This window comes from Leptodactylus fuscus, chromosome 7 (assembly GCF_031893055.1).
Source record: "Leptodactylus fuscus isolate aLepFus1 chromosome 7, aLepFus1.hap2, whole genome shotgun sequence".
Classification (NCBI taxonomy): domain Eukaryota; kingdom Metazoa; phylum Chordata; class Amphibia; order Anura; family Leptodactylidae; genus Leptodactylus; species Leptodactylus fuscus.
The window spans coordinates 137,140,121-137,153,738 of record NC_134271.1 but is presented as its reverse complement, the minus strand read 5'-3'; the positions used below and the strand labels follow the sequence as shown (position 1 = coordinate 137,153,738).

The window sequence follows — 13,618 nt, the reverse complement described above, 5'->3', positions numbered from 1 at the left end:
AAAATGTCCGAGGTTCGAAATCCGATTCGAACAGCCGCACACTGTTCGACTGTTCGAACAGATTTCAAACCCCATTATAGTCTATGGGGGGAAATGCTCATTTCAGGGGTACGCAAAATTCGATAAAATTATACTTACCAAGTCCACGAGTGACGGTCGGGCTGGATTCTCCTTGAAGTCTTCTCCCGGCGCAGCGTCCCCGCGGCGTCTTCCGGCTGGAATTCACTCTGCCTAAGCATCGGGGCCTAGGCGGGGCCTAGGCAGAGCCGCGCATGCGCGGTCGGCTCTGCCCGGCCCGACGCCTGAGCAGAGCCGAATGCACATGCGAGGGCATGCCCACACATGCGCAGTTGGCTCTGCCTAGGCCGGATGCCTAAGCAGAGTGAATTCCAGCCGGAAGACGCCGTGGGGGCGCTGCACAGAGAAGACTTCTAAAGGTAAGAGAAGAACCAGCATTGATTGGCAGAATGTATAGCATTCTGCCAATTAACGCTGGTTCTGCATCGAATCTTAAAGTTCGAACAGCTAGTAGTGTTCGATCGAGTACGAGTATTTCGAATACCGTAGTATTCGATTGAACACCTACTCAATCGAACACTACTCGCTCATCTCTAATAATTATGTTAATGTCAGTCATCTCTTCTGGGCTCCAGAACATATGGGTCAGACAGCATAGTAGGGGAGCGCTATACCTTACAGGGGTTAGAAAAGGGGGCACTATACAGTGTAGGAATGGGGGCCCCAGTCATACGTTTGCTATGGGGTCCAGTCTTTGCTAATTGTGCCCATGCCACTCTCCACCATTCAGCCAAACACTTCCTTTTTTCTCCTTTACCATGAGTCAATGGAAGAGAAACTCAAAAACAGCAACCTCATCTATCAGTCAAAAAAAAGTCTCACTCCTCCGGAAAACTGAGCATTACATGGAAAACCCATTGATTTGAATGGTTGTCTTTATCAGCCAGAAGAGAGAATGAGTTCAAAGAGTGTCTCTTGTTCCGGAGGACCAAACCTGTCTATGTTTTACATTGGTTTCATTGGACACATGCCTAATTTTTCTTGTGCTGGCACGGTAAAGATGTCCTATATACTCCATTACCTCAAAAGGTTATATATTGATGCTACTTAAAGGGTATTTTCCATCAAAATAACCATATTTAAATTTGCAAAAATTGTCTACAAATCTAAATATAGTTATGTTTGTGGGAAAATCCTTTTAAATGGGAATTCTAGCCGGATGTATCTCCTGTCCACCAGATGGATGTCAAATGTTAGATTGGTGGGAGTCTGTGCTGGACCATTTCCATCACTCCCGTAGAGATTGAAAGGAGCCACGACTTGTATTCTTGACCACTATTTGTCTCTTCGACCTTCTACATGTACATGTCCACAATGGACCACAATGCACTTCTCCACTTTGAGACATAGTTGAGATAGACCTTGGTCCTCCATCAGTTTTTGGATACCATCTAGTGGGTAAGTGATAAATGTATTGCTATATCTGCCTGGGTATATCTTCCATAAATTTTCAAAAAGTGAGATGGGATATAACTGATACCATTTTAGTGCAACTTATGCTATAATCAATAAGCTTCTGATCTCCAGATGGTATAAAGAATAGAAGAATATCAAATATATTAAGCAGGTCCACCATTATTCTGGATTCCAATGCAAGAACAGGGAACAAAACTGGCCAAAAATGCCCTTTTCAGTTTAGAATTTCCCAGTATAATGTTGAAAGCATTGAGGGCATAGCAAAAAGAAGTAAAAATATATATAAAGCAGGTCCATCCAGAATCATTTCCTTTAAGTGCCGTCAGGGCAAGAACATAGCAGAAGAACGTATTGACAAAAAGCAGTAAAGCTATAGTTCTGGTGGCTCTGATATGAGGATCTAGATTTGGGTTACGGAAACTCTGACCACTTTTTTGCATGTTCTTCATGTGTCCATAGATGGATTTTATAATGGCCGCCAGTGCTGCTAAAGACAGAAGAAAACCCAAAAAAGAAAATCCAATAAAAGCATCATACAAGCAAACACATCTTTGGAGAACTTCTGAGGAAGATCCATTACTTTGGGTTGCATTGAGGGTAACATTTGGCCAACGTGTCTCTGATACGTCCCATGAGAAACTAAGGCTCAATAAGAAGGAGACGAGAACGGTTGGAAGAAGAAGCCATACAATCATCTTGGAGAATCTTCTTTGGACGTACACGTAGAACTGGTGTTGCATGTGTACAATTCGGAAGCAAAAATGTACAGATAGCCAAGTGGAAATCCAGACATTACAAGACATGAGTGCCAGACACACAACTGTACTAATTCTTTGGGTGTCATACGTGAACACCAAATCGATCAGTGCTGACTGCAAAATGTAGCCACATAGTTTAAGGACTTCATATAAGGAACTGAAGAAGCTGATGCCACAAATAAGTTGATCGGAGGCAGTAATAGATTTGGTTTTCACCCATTCCAAAGCATTCGCAACAAGAATGAAAGTGTTGCCAAAAATGGAGCTAATGGAAACAATAATGTCGATAGCTATGAGCAGAAGTTTCGACATTTTGGTTCGGTCTTCTCCTGGCCACCGAATGTGGAAGGACAAACAGCAGATGTGTTTTGAGCGGCGACTAATTTGAGAATGATGCAAATGATTTCTCTTTGCAACTGGTCACCGAACACCTCTATTGTACTTAACCCATGATAGGGCATTGATGGTAAGAAAGAAGATATTGGCCAAAAATAACTCAACTGAACAAAAAGATGAATAGCCCTTCATTACTGGATCATTGCTGGAGATGTTGGTCGGGGTACGGTGCTACACGTCTGGTGGGACTTGCCTTTCATTAAACCTTTTTTGAGATGAACTTCATAGCGTCATCAAGTCTGGAGTTGCACTGGAAGATGACCCAGCTTCTCTCCTCTCCAGTTTTCCCCGTAGATGTCAAAAGCACATCCGCAAACTGATTGGTTTCTTGCCAGTAGCGGCCATGTCCATCAGACTTAGGTTGTAGAAGTGTACTTCACCCCATGCATGTCAGACTGGCTCCAACAGATTTTATATATACGGCGTATGGAGGATCAGATCACGGAACTTAGGCCGGATGATAGTGCTCACCAAAAAATGTGGCTCTTGTGGAACACTCTGATGCCTTCCAAACATCCTTCCCTACCCCTTCTTCCTAACCCCTAACCCGAAAATAAAGATGAATAGTCATTGCCCGAACGAGCAACCTATTGGTCATTAAGAGACCGGAAACATATTGGGGGAAATTTATCAAGAATGGTATTTCCTACGCCAGTGAGCCGGAAAGAATTTGCCTCTTAATAAATAAGACGTATCTTCTGACCTCAATGTGTGTGAGCTGTACATCTAGGTCAGCTGAGAGCTGATATACCTGACTCATTTCTATCAAAAACTGTAACTTATTATAATATTGCAGTTTTTGGTTGACATGGTAGTAAATCTGGCTGGAGGTTGGAAGCCGTGTCTCCAAGTGAGTGGCTTGTAGGACCGAATAATTTTGACTTTTCTACACTACGTCTGGAGTAGATCCTTTGATAAACTCCCCCATACTTGATCACTGAATGGAACAGGTCTGTAGACAGAACAGATACTAGACATGTCATGAGTGATGGATGACTTGAGTATGATGCAAATACTGCACTTTCTCTAGGCAACTGGACACCTAACACGTCAGATGGTTTCAAGTCATGCCATGGAACTCACGCCAAGATAGAAGGTTTTCCCTGAAAAGGAGCTCATTATGGAAATAAGGCAGAGAGTTGTTGACTAAACAGGTGGCCTGCTGGTTCTGGTTAGTCTCTGACTACTTTCACGGAAAGGATTTGATATTGGATATTCATAGATGACATCTGACTTGAGAACGAGGTAAAAACTCTAACACCTCTGTTGTGTTTACAGGACTTATTGGGGATATACTGCAGTGAATAAGCTTACTTACTAATACACAAGCAATCCTTGTCGCACTGGTAAGCTTCTTCTTTTCCCTCCTAACCCTTTAAAGTAGCTTTTCCCCTTCTCCAACCCGATATAGAGGTACATTATGCAAACTGTAGCGAAGGTGATCTTCTCATTAGTGGATGTGAGCTATCCACTCACATCTGGTCCTTAGCTGTGTCACATGACCTAGCGGAGCAGGAATGACTTGTAAGTCTCCGTACTGCCTATGTAGGCACACACTCTCCCTGATGTGTACGATTATCCCCTGACCCTGGTCTATAGTCTCTCACTCTGCGAAATCAGTATCCCTGCGCTATGCTGAGGAGGCCCAATAGGCCGAAACAGCACTGTCCATAGCTGGGAATCTGTTCCTTTTGGAATAGAAATACTAATTTGGCAATTAAATCCGCATCATGATAGTAGACTTTTTAACTGAGTCATGCATGATGTTAAGGAGGCTGCCCTCTAGAGGGTGGCATACAGAGTGCACTGTTATCCTAATTACATCCTGGAGAATAGATTTGCATATTTTTTTACCATGACCGACATTCTTACTCTCCATTTGAGTCGCTGTCTTATGTGTAGACAGGAAGCAGAGCCGAGGGTGCACAAGGGTTCAAGCGCACCCTCGGCTCTGATGTAGCAGAGCCGAGGGTGCACAAGGGTTGAAGCGCACCCTCGGCTCTGATGTAGCAGAGCCGAGGGTGCACTTGAACCCTTGTGCACCCTCGGCTCTGCTACATCAGAGCCGAGTGTGCGCTTGAACCCTTGTGCACACTCTGCTTCATCACGCTAATAGAATGCATTGGCCAGCGCTGATTGAAGCAGAGCTGAATGTGTGTGCTTAGCTCAACTACTCCACTGGCGTAGTTGAGCTAAGCACACACATTCAGCACTGCTTCATCATGCCAATAGAATGCATTGGCCAGCGCTGATTGGCCAGAGTACGGAATTCGGCCAATCAGCGCTGGCTCGGCTGGAGGAGGCGGAGTCTAAGGTCAGACCAGAATGGAGACAGGTGTGGAGCAATCTTAGACTCCACCTCCTCCAGCAGAGCCAGCGCTGATTGGCCGAATTCTGCACTCTGTGGCCAATCAGCGCTGGCCAATGCATTCCTATGGGAAAAAGTTTCTCTCACAAAAAACACAATTACACACCCGATAGAGCCCCAAAAAGTTATTTTTAATAACATTCCCCCCTAAATAAAGGTTATCCCTAGCTATCCCTGCCTGTACAGCTATCCCTGTCTCATAGTCACAAAGTTCACATTCTCATATGACCCGGATTTGAAATCCACTATTCGTCTAAAATGGAGGTCACCTGATTTCGGCAGCCAATGACTTTTTCCGATTTTTTTCAATGCCCCCGTTGTCGTAGTTCCTGTCCCACCTCCCCTGCGCTGTTATTGGTGCAAAAAAGGCGCCAGGGAAGGTGGGAGGGGAATCGAGTTTTGGCGCACTTTACCACGCGGTGTTCGATTCGATTCGAACATGGAGAACAACCTGATATCCGATCGAACATGTGTTCAATAGAACACTGTTCACTCATCTCTAGTACTAACCACTGAGCCACCGTGTTGCCCCAGCTGACATGTTGTTTTGACTGCACAGTGACCACAGTAATGTGTCATGTCCAAAAATTACCTGGAATGAGCAAACATCACATTCAGAGAGAGAGAGGACAAGTATAGGAGTGATGGATAGGAGGAAATGTTTAATGTCTGGAAGATTTGCCACTTCTTTACCCATCACTGTGCCCATAGAAGAGTTTATTACAGATTATTACGTTTGTCATTGTGCTAGCGATAAAATAGGAGGACGGCCGCATCAGTGATTTCCTTGCTTGCACTGGATAATATGTGTGTCCCGTAACCATCAAAGTCCCAGGCAGCAAAGTCTCCACATTGACGGGGGTCTGCTTCTGGGAAATATCCACCACCTCCAACGCAGAACTGAAAATATACAAAAATGTGTATCCTTGTAAGACAAAGGAAGAAATTTATGACAATTATTTCAACCAAACTTGCAGTAGGGAATTTAGAAAGAGTTCCACTGACTACTATCTGTTTTTACATAGACATGTCACTGTCACCTTGACATAGCTTTGAAACCCAGACAGTGTCACACGCTATATTGTATAGATAGGTTCCTAGGAGCCCTGACAGTGTCATACACTATGTTATATAGATAGGTTCCTAGGAGCCCTGACTGTGTTATACACTATGTTTTATAGATAGATTCCTAGGAGCCCTGACAGTGTTCTACACGATGTTTTATACAGAGAGTCCTAGGAACCCTGACAGTGTCATACACTATATTTTATAGCTAGAGTCCTAGGAGCCCTAACAGTGTCATACACTATGTTTATAAATAGAGTCCTAGGAACCCTGACAGTGTCAAATATTATGTTATATCGATAAAGTCCTAGGAACCCTGACATTGCTATATGCTATGTTTTATAGGCAGAGACCTAGGAGCCCTGACAGTGTCATACACTATGTTTTATAGATAGGTCCCTAGGAGCCCTGACAGTGTCATACACTATGTTTTATAGATAGGTTCCTAGGAGCCCTGACAGTATTCTACACTATGTTTTATAGATAGGTTCCTAGGAGCCCTGACAGTATTCTACACTATGTTTTATAGATAGATTCCTAGGAGCCCTGACAGTGTTCTACACTATGTTTTATACAGAGAGTCCTAGGAACCCTGACAGTGTCATACACTATATTTTATAGCTAGAGTCCTAGGAGCCCTAACAGTGTCATACACTATGTTTATAAATAGAGTCCTAGGAACCCTGACAGTGTCAAATATTATGTTATATCGATAAAGTCCTAGGAACCCTGACATTGCTATATGCTATGTTTTATAGGCAGAGACCTAGGAGCCCTGACAGTGTCATACACTATGTTTTATAGATAGGTCCCTAGGAGCCCTGACAGTGTCATACACTATGTTTTATAGATAGGTTCCTAGAAGCCCTGACAGTATTCTACACTATGTTTTATAGATAGGTTCCTAGGAGCCCTGACAGTGTCATACACTATGTTTTATAGATAGGTTCCTAGGAGCCCTGACAGTGTTCTACACTATGTTTTATAGATAGATTCCTAGGAGCCCTGACAGTGTTCTACACTATGTTTTATAGATAGGTCCCTAGGAGCCCTGACAGTGTTATACACTATGTTTTATAGATAGGTTCCTAGGAGCCCTGACAGTATTCTACACTATGTTTTATAGATAGGTTCCTAGGAACCCTAAGAGAATTCTACACTATGTTTTATAGATAGGTTCCTAGGAGTCCTGACAGTGTTATACACTATGTTTTATAGATAGGTTCCTAGGAGCCCTGACAGTGTTCTACACTATGTTTTATAGATAGGTTCCTAGGAGCCCTGACAGTGTCATACACTATGTTTTATAGATAGGTTCCTAGGAGCCCTGGCAGTGTTCTACACTATGTTTTATAGATAGGTTCCTAGGAGCCCTGACAGTGTCATACACTATGTTTTATAGATAGGTTCCTAGGAGCCCTGACAGTATTCAACACTATGTTTTATAGATAGGTCCCTAGGAGCCCTGACAGTATTCTACACTATGTTTTATAGATAGGTTCCTAGGAGTCCTGACAGTGTTCTACACTATGTTTTATAGATAGGTTCCTAGGAGCCCTGACAGTGTTCTACACTATGTTTTATAGATAGGTACCTAGGAGCCCTGACAGTGCCATACACTGTTTTATAGATAGGTTCCTAGGAGCCCTGATAGTATTCTACACTATGTTTTATAGATAGGTTCCTAGGAGACCTGACATTATTCTACACTATGTTTTATAGATAGGTTCCTAGGAGCCCTGACAGTGTCATACACTATATTTATAGATAGGTTCCTAGGAGCCCTGACAGTGTTCTTCACTATGTTTTATACATAGAGTCATAGGAACCCTGACAGTGTTATATACAGTTTAAAGCCTGAAACGAATCTTCAGAGGGTCACCCATCTCTAGTTCATACTTACATGTTCAGAATTACACCCAATTGCTTTCATCCCAGGACACAGAGCCAGTGCTGCCTTCTCATTGTTGAACACACGGAACTGAATTTATCCTGGAATATACTGAGCTGTAGAAGTACAGGAATATAAACTGAAAGAGGAACTCCAACAAAAGCATGACATAATACCCATGATCCCAACCTGACCCCATTATAACTGTGTTATTTTATGTACCCCCATACCAGATTTAACTTTAGTAGCTACATGCCTCATGATTCGTTGCCCAATTTAAAGGAGGTGTGGTCAGATCAACATAAGGTGTAATATATGGAACATATATGCAATACATGGAACATTCCCGAAGAGGCCACTGAAGCATCCTCTCAAATTGTGGCCTCAGTGGTGATGGGCTTATTGCCCTACATCCAGCTCCTACTTCAGGCAAACAGCTGTTCTGTTGTAATACCTTACATTAGTATGTGTACAGTAGTAGCTCTGCGCTACTGATTCCAATGCAGTTGGAATATTTTCTCGAGCCCCCACCATTCCTGAGCAGCCAGTACAGTTAGTTTTGATGGCTGGCATGATAAATAGACTCTCTACTTTGAAGTGGGTGGTCTCAGGGAGGAGCAGGTGAGGGGCGTGATTCAGAGATCTCTGATACTGTCCAATCACTGCTTTTCTACTTCTGACTGAGACCACCCACTCACAGTAAACAGCCCCAATGGCATATCAGGCACCAAAACTAACAGCACTGATTGGTCAGGAATGGTGGGGGCTATAGAGAAAATTCCACCTGGATCGGAATAAATGGAGTGGTGCCTATTAAATGATGAAAAGGACTGGAGGTGAAGTTCATGAAAGGTCCTCTTCAAGTATCAACTGTGCAAATTTAGACACCCTGACAACAACTCTAAGACTCAGCTTAGATATAACCATCTTAAATACAACCCCCTTTCATGACATTCTGTACCTGCATCTAGTTTTATTAGTTTGGACAATAACTTACATCGGGAGATGGGTGCATAATAGCTAGCTGTCAGACGTTCATTCCCATGGTCATAGACAACTGGCACGGCTGGTCCATTGTCTCTTCCACAGCTTCCAATATTATATATCACAGGGTATTTCTAGAGGTGTAGAATATACAGTGGGATTTAGTAAAATGTAACCTGCCCTCAAGCATCAATAATAATATATGAGCTAAAGGCCAATAAGTCTAAATTGACCAATTTTTCATTTTCTGCCAGGAAAACACCCAGTTGGCTGAAGCTTTTCCCCGGCAAACTAATGGTACCATGGCATTATGTTACCCTCTAAATTACAATACTCAAGCCCAAGTTGAGATCATTCACGGTCCATAAAAATATTTACCAAGCAAAACTTCACCCCTACCTTGTACAAATAGAAGAGGTTGCCACCATGTGACTGTAGGAAGCCATTGGTCGTTCGATACCTTAGAAGAGATGAGATCTTCCAAAGAGATAGTGGGGTTCTATTAGGTACTTGCCATATCCCGACATCTTTTGAACTGATGTCGTAATATCCCGGGTTCTAGAAGAGCACATTCACCAATAAGTTGGCGTCGCAGAAGAGTAAAAGATGTGTCACAGTAAAGATATCTATATACCTTGTAATCATCACTGGTGGCTCCTTCTGTAGTTCCAAATATTGCAAAATTTGCCCAGTTACCCTCGCCTTCTGGGACATTAGGGTTGTTACCTTGCTGACTTAGACCAACGATCACCACTGGTGCATTTGCCGTAGATATTATTCTCATGGACACTGGCCACTAATGTCCATCCTCCACCATCAGTGGTCATATCGCAGTAGGCCTGGTACGTCAATCCATTTACGGTTGTCAGAGTATAAATCCCATCTAAGGGTGCATGCACACTGAGTAACGCCGGGCGTGTATGAGAGCCGTACACGCCGGCATTACAGCAGACTGCCGAACACTTCCCATTCACTTCAATGGGAGCGCTCGTAACAGTGGCGTTTACGAGCGCTCCCATTGAAGTGAATGGGAAGTGTTCGGCAGCCCTGCTGTAACGCCGGCGTGTACGGCTCTCATACACGCCCGGCGTTACGTAGTGTGCATGCACCCTAAGAAGTAAAGGCTAAAGGTGTTACCTTCATATCGTGGTCATGAACCAACAGTGAGACTACATTCAGTACCGGGCTAGTTTCCCTCGCTCAGGACCTGGCACATTTTGGGGCTTTTTCGTTTATGCAGTTTTGAGGGCTATAACATTTTTTTCCTATGGGGCATTTAGAATAATATAGGGCTTTGTTTTTATTTTTCCAAGTTTTTCACTTTGTTTTTTGGATTTCTTTTTTTTTTACACAGTGTGTTCTCTCCCATAAGGCCATAATAGACCTTTGGGCGGGGGGGAACATTTTAACTCCTGTATCATACATACAGCCCCAGTTACAAGAGGAATACAGCCTCTTACTCCCGAGCTAATTTGGGTCTCTAGGACCCAGCAGCTCACAGAGTACCCATCTCCAAAGCCGTCACGTTACCACCAGTCCACCATGTTGGCTTCCATAGCTAGGCACACAGTAATGAACCGTTTCTGCCTACCATATGGGTCGTCCAGTTGTAGTAACAGCCGGCATCCCCATCCCACAGCTGCAGGCTAACCTTGCAAGGACGTATATATATGTTCTGTTAATATTCGTCCTTGCAGGGATATAAGTGTCCCATGGGAACGTATATAGTCTATGAGTTGTTAAACAAAATGTGTCAGAATTCTGGGGTAATTTACACCAAAAAACTAACTCTCTTGCCAGGGGTCTCAGGGGTCAAACCCTGTGAGAGCTCTCAGATTATAGAGGTTGTCTTTCTCAAGCCCTTTAAAGAGGACTAGAGATGAGCGAACAATAAAATGTTCGAGATTCGATATTCGTTTCGAGTAGCCCCTCAATATTCGACTACTCGAATCGAATATTGAACCTTATTATAGTCTATGGGGGGAAAATGCTCGTTTCAGGGGTAGGCAACGTTCTATCAAATTATACTTACCAAGTCCACGAGTGAGGGTCGGGCTGGATCCTCTGAGAAGTCTTCTCCTTGCAGTGTCCCCGCGGCGTCTTCCGGCTCCTCATTCACTCTGCCAGGCATCGGGCCTGGGCAGAGCCAACTGCGCATCCCCGCACTACAAGCGGACATGCACAGTCGGCTCTCCCCAGGCCCAATGCCTGGCAGAGTGAATGAAGAGCCGGAAGACACCGCGGGGAAGCTGCATGGAGAAGACTTCTAAAGGTAGGAGAAGAACCAGCGTTGATTGGTCGACTGTATAGCATTCGGCCAATCAATGCTGGTTCTGCATCGAACTTTTACATTCGAACAGCGAGTGGTACTCGATCGAGTACGAGTATTTCGAATACCGTAGTATTCGATAGAATACCTACTCGATCGAGTACTACTCGCTCAGCTCTAAAGAGGACCCATCTCCATCTCTTGCATTTTTCGATAGGTGCCATTCCACTGATTCTGGCACAGTTGGGATTTTTTTCTCTAGCTCCCACCATTCCTGACCAATCGGTGTTGTTAGCGTGGCACCCAATATGCATATTAGGCTATCTACTGTCAAGTGGGTGGTTCTGGGCTAGAGAAGAAAGTTTGAGACTGCCCACTTGTTAGTAGAGAGCCTGATTAGCATATTGGGTGCTGAAACTAACAGCACTGATTGGTCAGGAATCAGTCAGCGCCTATTGAAGGGAGCAAAGACTTGGAGTTGGTGGAAGGTTCTCTTTAAGATACAGGGAGTGAGATACCTGAAGACGTCTTGATTCAATGTTATATAGATGCTAATGGTCTTGCCAAACTAGTCGTCCACCACCTTCCCAGTTACTTGTCTAATGCACCTTGATGTAGACACAAGAGGCGACAATCCTCACCCAGTATACACCTACCTTTGGCAGTTTTGTCATTTAGTTTAATGTCATTGCAGCTACGATATCTTGTAAGACAAGTATTGTGGTATGGCCCCTTATCCCAGCAAACACCATCTTGTATCTCACAATTTCCTAAGTGGATGTAATGATGGCAGAATTATTCTGTATTCCAGTATATTTCAGTATTCAATAAAGTGTCTAGATAGATAGTTAGATAGATAGATAGATAGATAGATAGATAGATAGATAGATAGGAGATAGATAGATAGATAGATAGATAGATAGATAGGAGATAGATAGATAGATAGATAGATAGATAGATAGATAGGAGATAGATAGATAGATAGGAGATAGATAGATAGATAGATAGATAGATAGATAGATAGATAGATAGATAGATAGGAGATAGATAGATAGATAGATAGATAGATAGATAGATAGATAGAAGATAGATAGATAGATAGATAGATAGATAGATAGGAGATAGATAGATAGATAGATAGATAGATAGATAGGAGATAGATAGATAGATAGATAGATAGATATGAGATAGATAGATAGATAGATAGATAGATAGATAGATAGGAGATAGATAGATAGATAGATAGATAGATAGATAGATAGATAGGAGATAGATGATAGATAGATAGATAGATAGATAGATAGATAGATAGATAGGAGATAGATAGATAGATAGATAGATAGATAGATAGATAGGAGATAGATAGATAGATAGATAGATAGAAAGATAGGAGATAGATAGATAGATAGATAGGAGATAGATAGATAGATAGATAGATAGATAGGAGATAGATAGAAAGATAGGAGATAGATAGATAGATAGATAGATAGATAGATAGATAGATAGATAGATAGATAGGAGATAGATAGATAGATAGATAGATAGATAGATAGGAGATAGATAGATAGATAGATAGATAGGAGATAGATAGATAGATAGATAGATAGATAGATAGATAGGAGATAGATGATAGATAGATAGATAGATAGATAGATAGATAGATAGATAGGAGATAGATAGATAGATAGATAGATAGGAGATAGATAGATAGATAGATAGATAGATAGATAGATAGATAGAAAGATAGGAGATAGATAGATAGATAGATAGATAGATAGATAGATAGATAGATAGATAGGAGATAGATAGATAGATAGATAGATAGATAGGAGATAGATAGATAGGAGATAGATAGATAGATAGATAGATAGATAGATAGATAGATAGATAGATAGAACTTACTGCAAGGAACTGCATACTGAAGCACAAGAATCCCCAGCAAGACCAATCCTGCCCGCATCTTCTACTGTGGTGGCTGAAGATAAGACATTATAGACAATATATATACCATACCAACTACCATATATTAACCTCCAACACTGTATGAATGGTGTTACAGTACAGATAAATGGCCACCCAAGCCCAGTTCAACTCCTCCATAAGAGACACCTAAGGAAGATCCTTTATAGGGTGTCCAAATACTCTAATACTGCGTATGAACTTCAGTTGTCTTCATGCGACAACCCCTTTAATTGTCTTAAATGCATTTAAGAAAAGGCATATATGAAGTGTGTCTCACCCAAATTGCTGATCTTAGTCTATAAGGTCCTGGTCTGTCTATAACTTGGAGGTGCGGAGACTATTTATTAGGATGGAGACTTCAGAAACCCTTTGATGTCCATTGCCAAGGGTGGAGTATAAGAAATAAGAATAGCTTATCAATTGACTGATAA

The 13,618-nt window shown here is 42.3% G+C and overlaps 1 protein-coding gene and 1 pseudogene across 1 annotated transcript; both read right to left on the bottom strand.

Annotated features, from left to right (window-relative positions):
* Positions 1–1,637: 1,637 nt before the first annotated feature.
* Positions 1,638–2,564, bottom strand: LOC142214563 (taste receptor type 2 member 40-like). Its single transcript, XM_075283506.1, has one exon. The coding sequence runs from the start codon at positions 2,562–2,564 to the stop codon at positions 1,638–1,640; it is 927 nt and encodes a 308-aa protein (XP_075139607.1).
* A 3,199-nt stretch (positions 2,565–5,763) lies between these two features.
* On the bottom strand, positions 5,764–13,185 carry LOC142212986 (intelectin-1-like; annotated as a pseudogene).
* Positions 13,186–13,618: the final 433 nt, after the last annotated feature.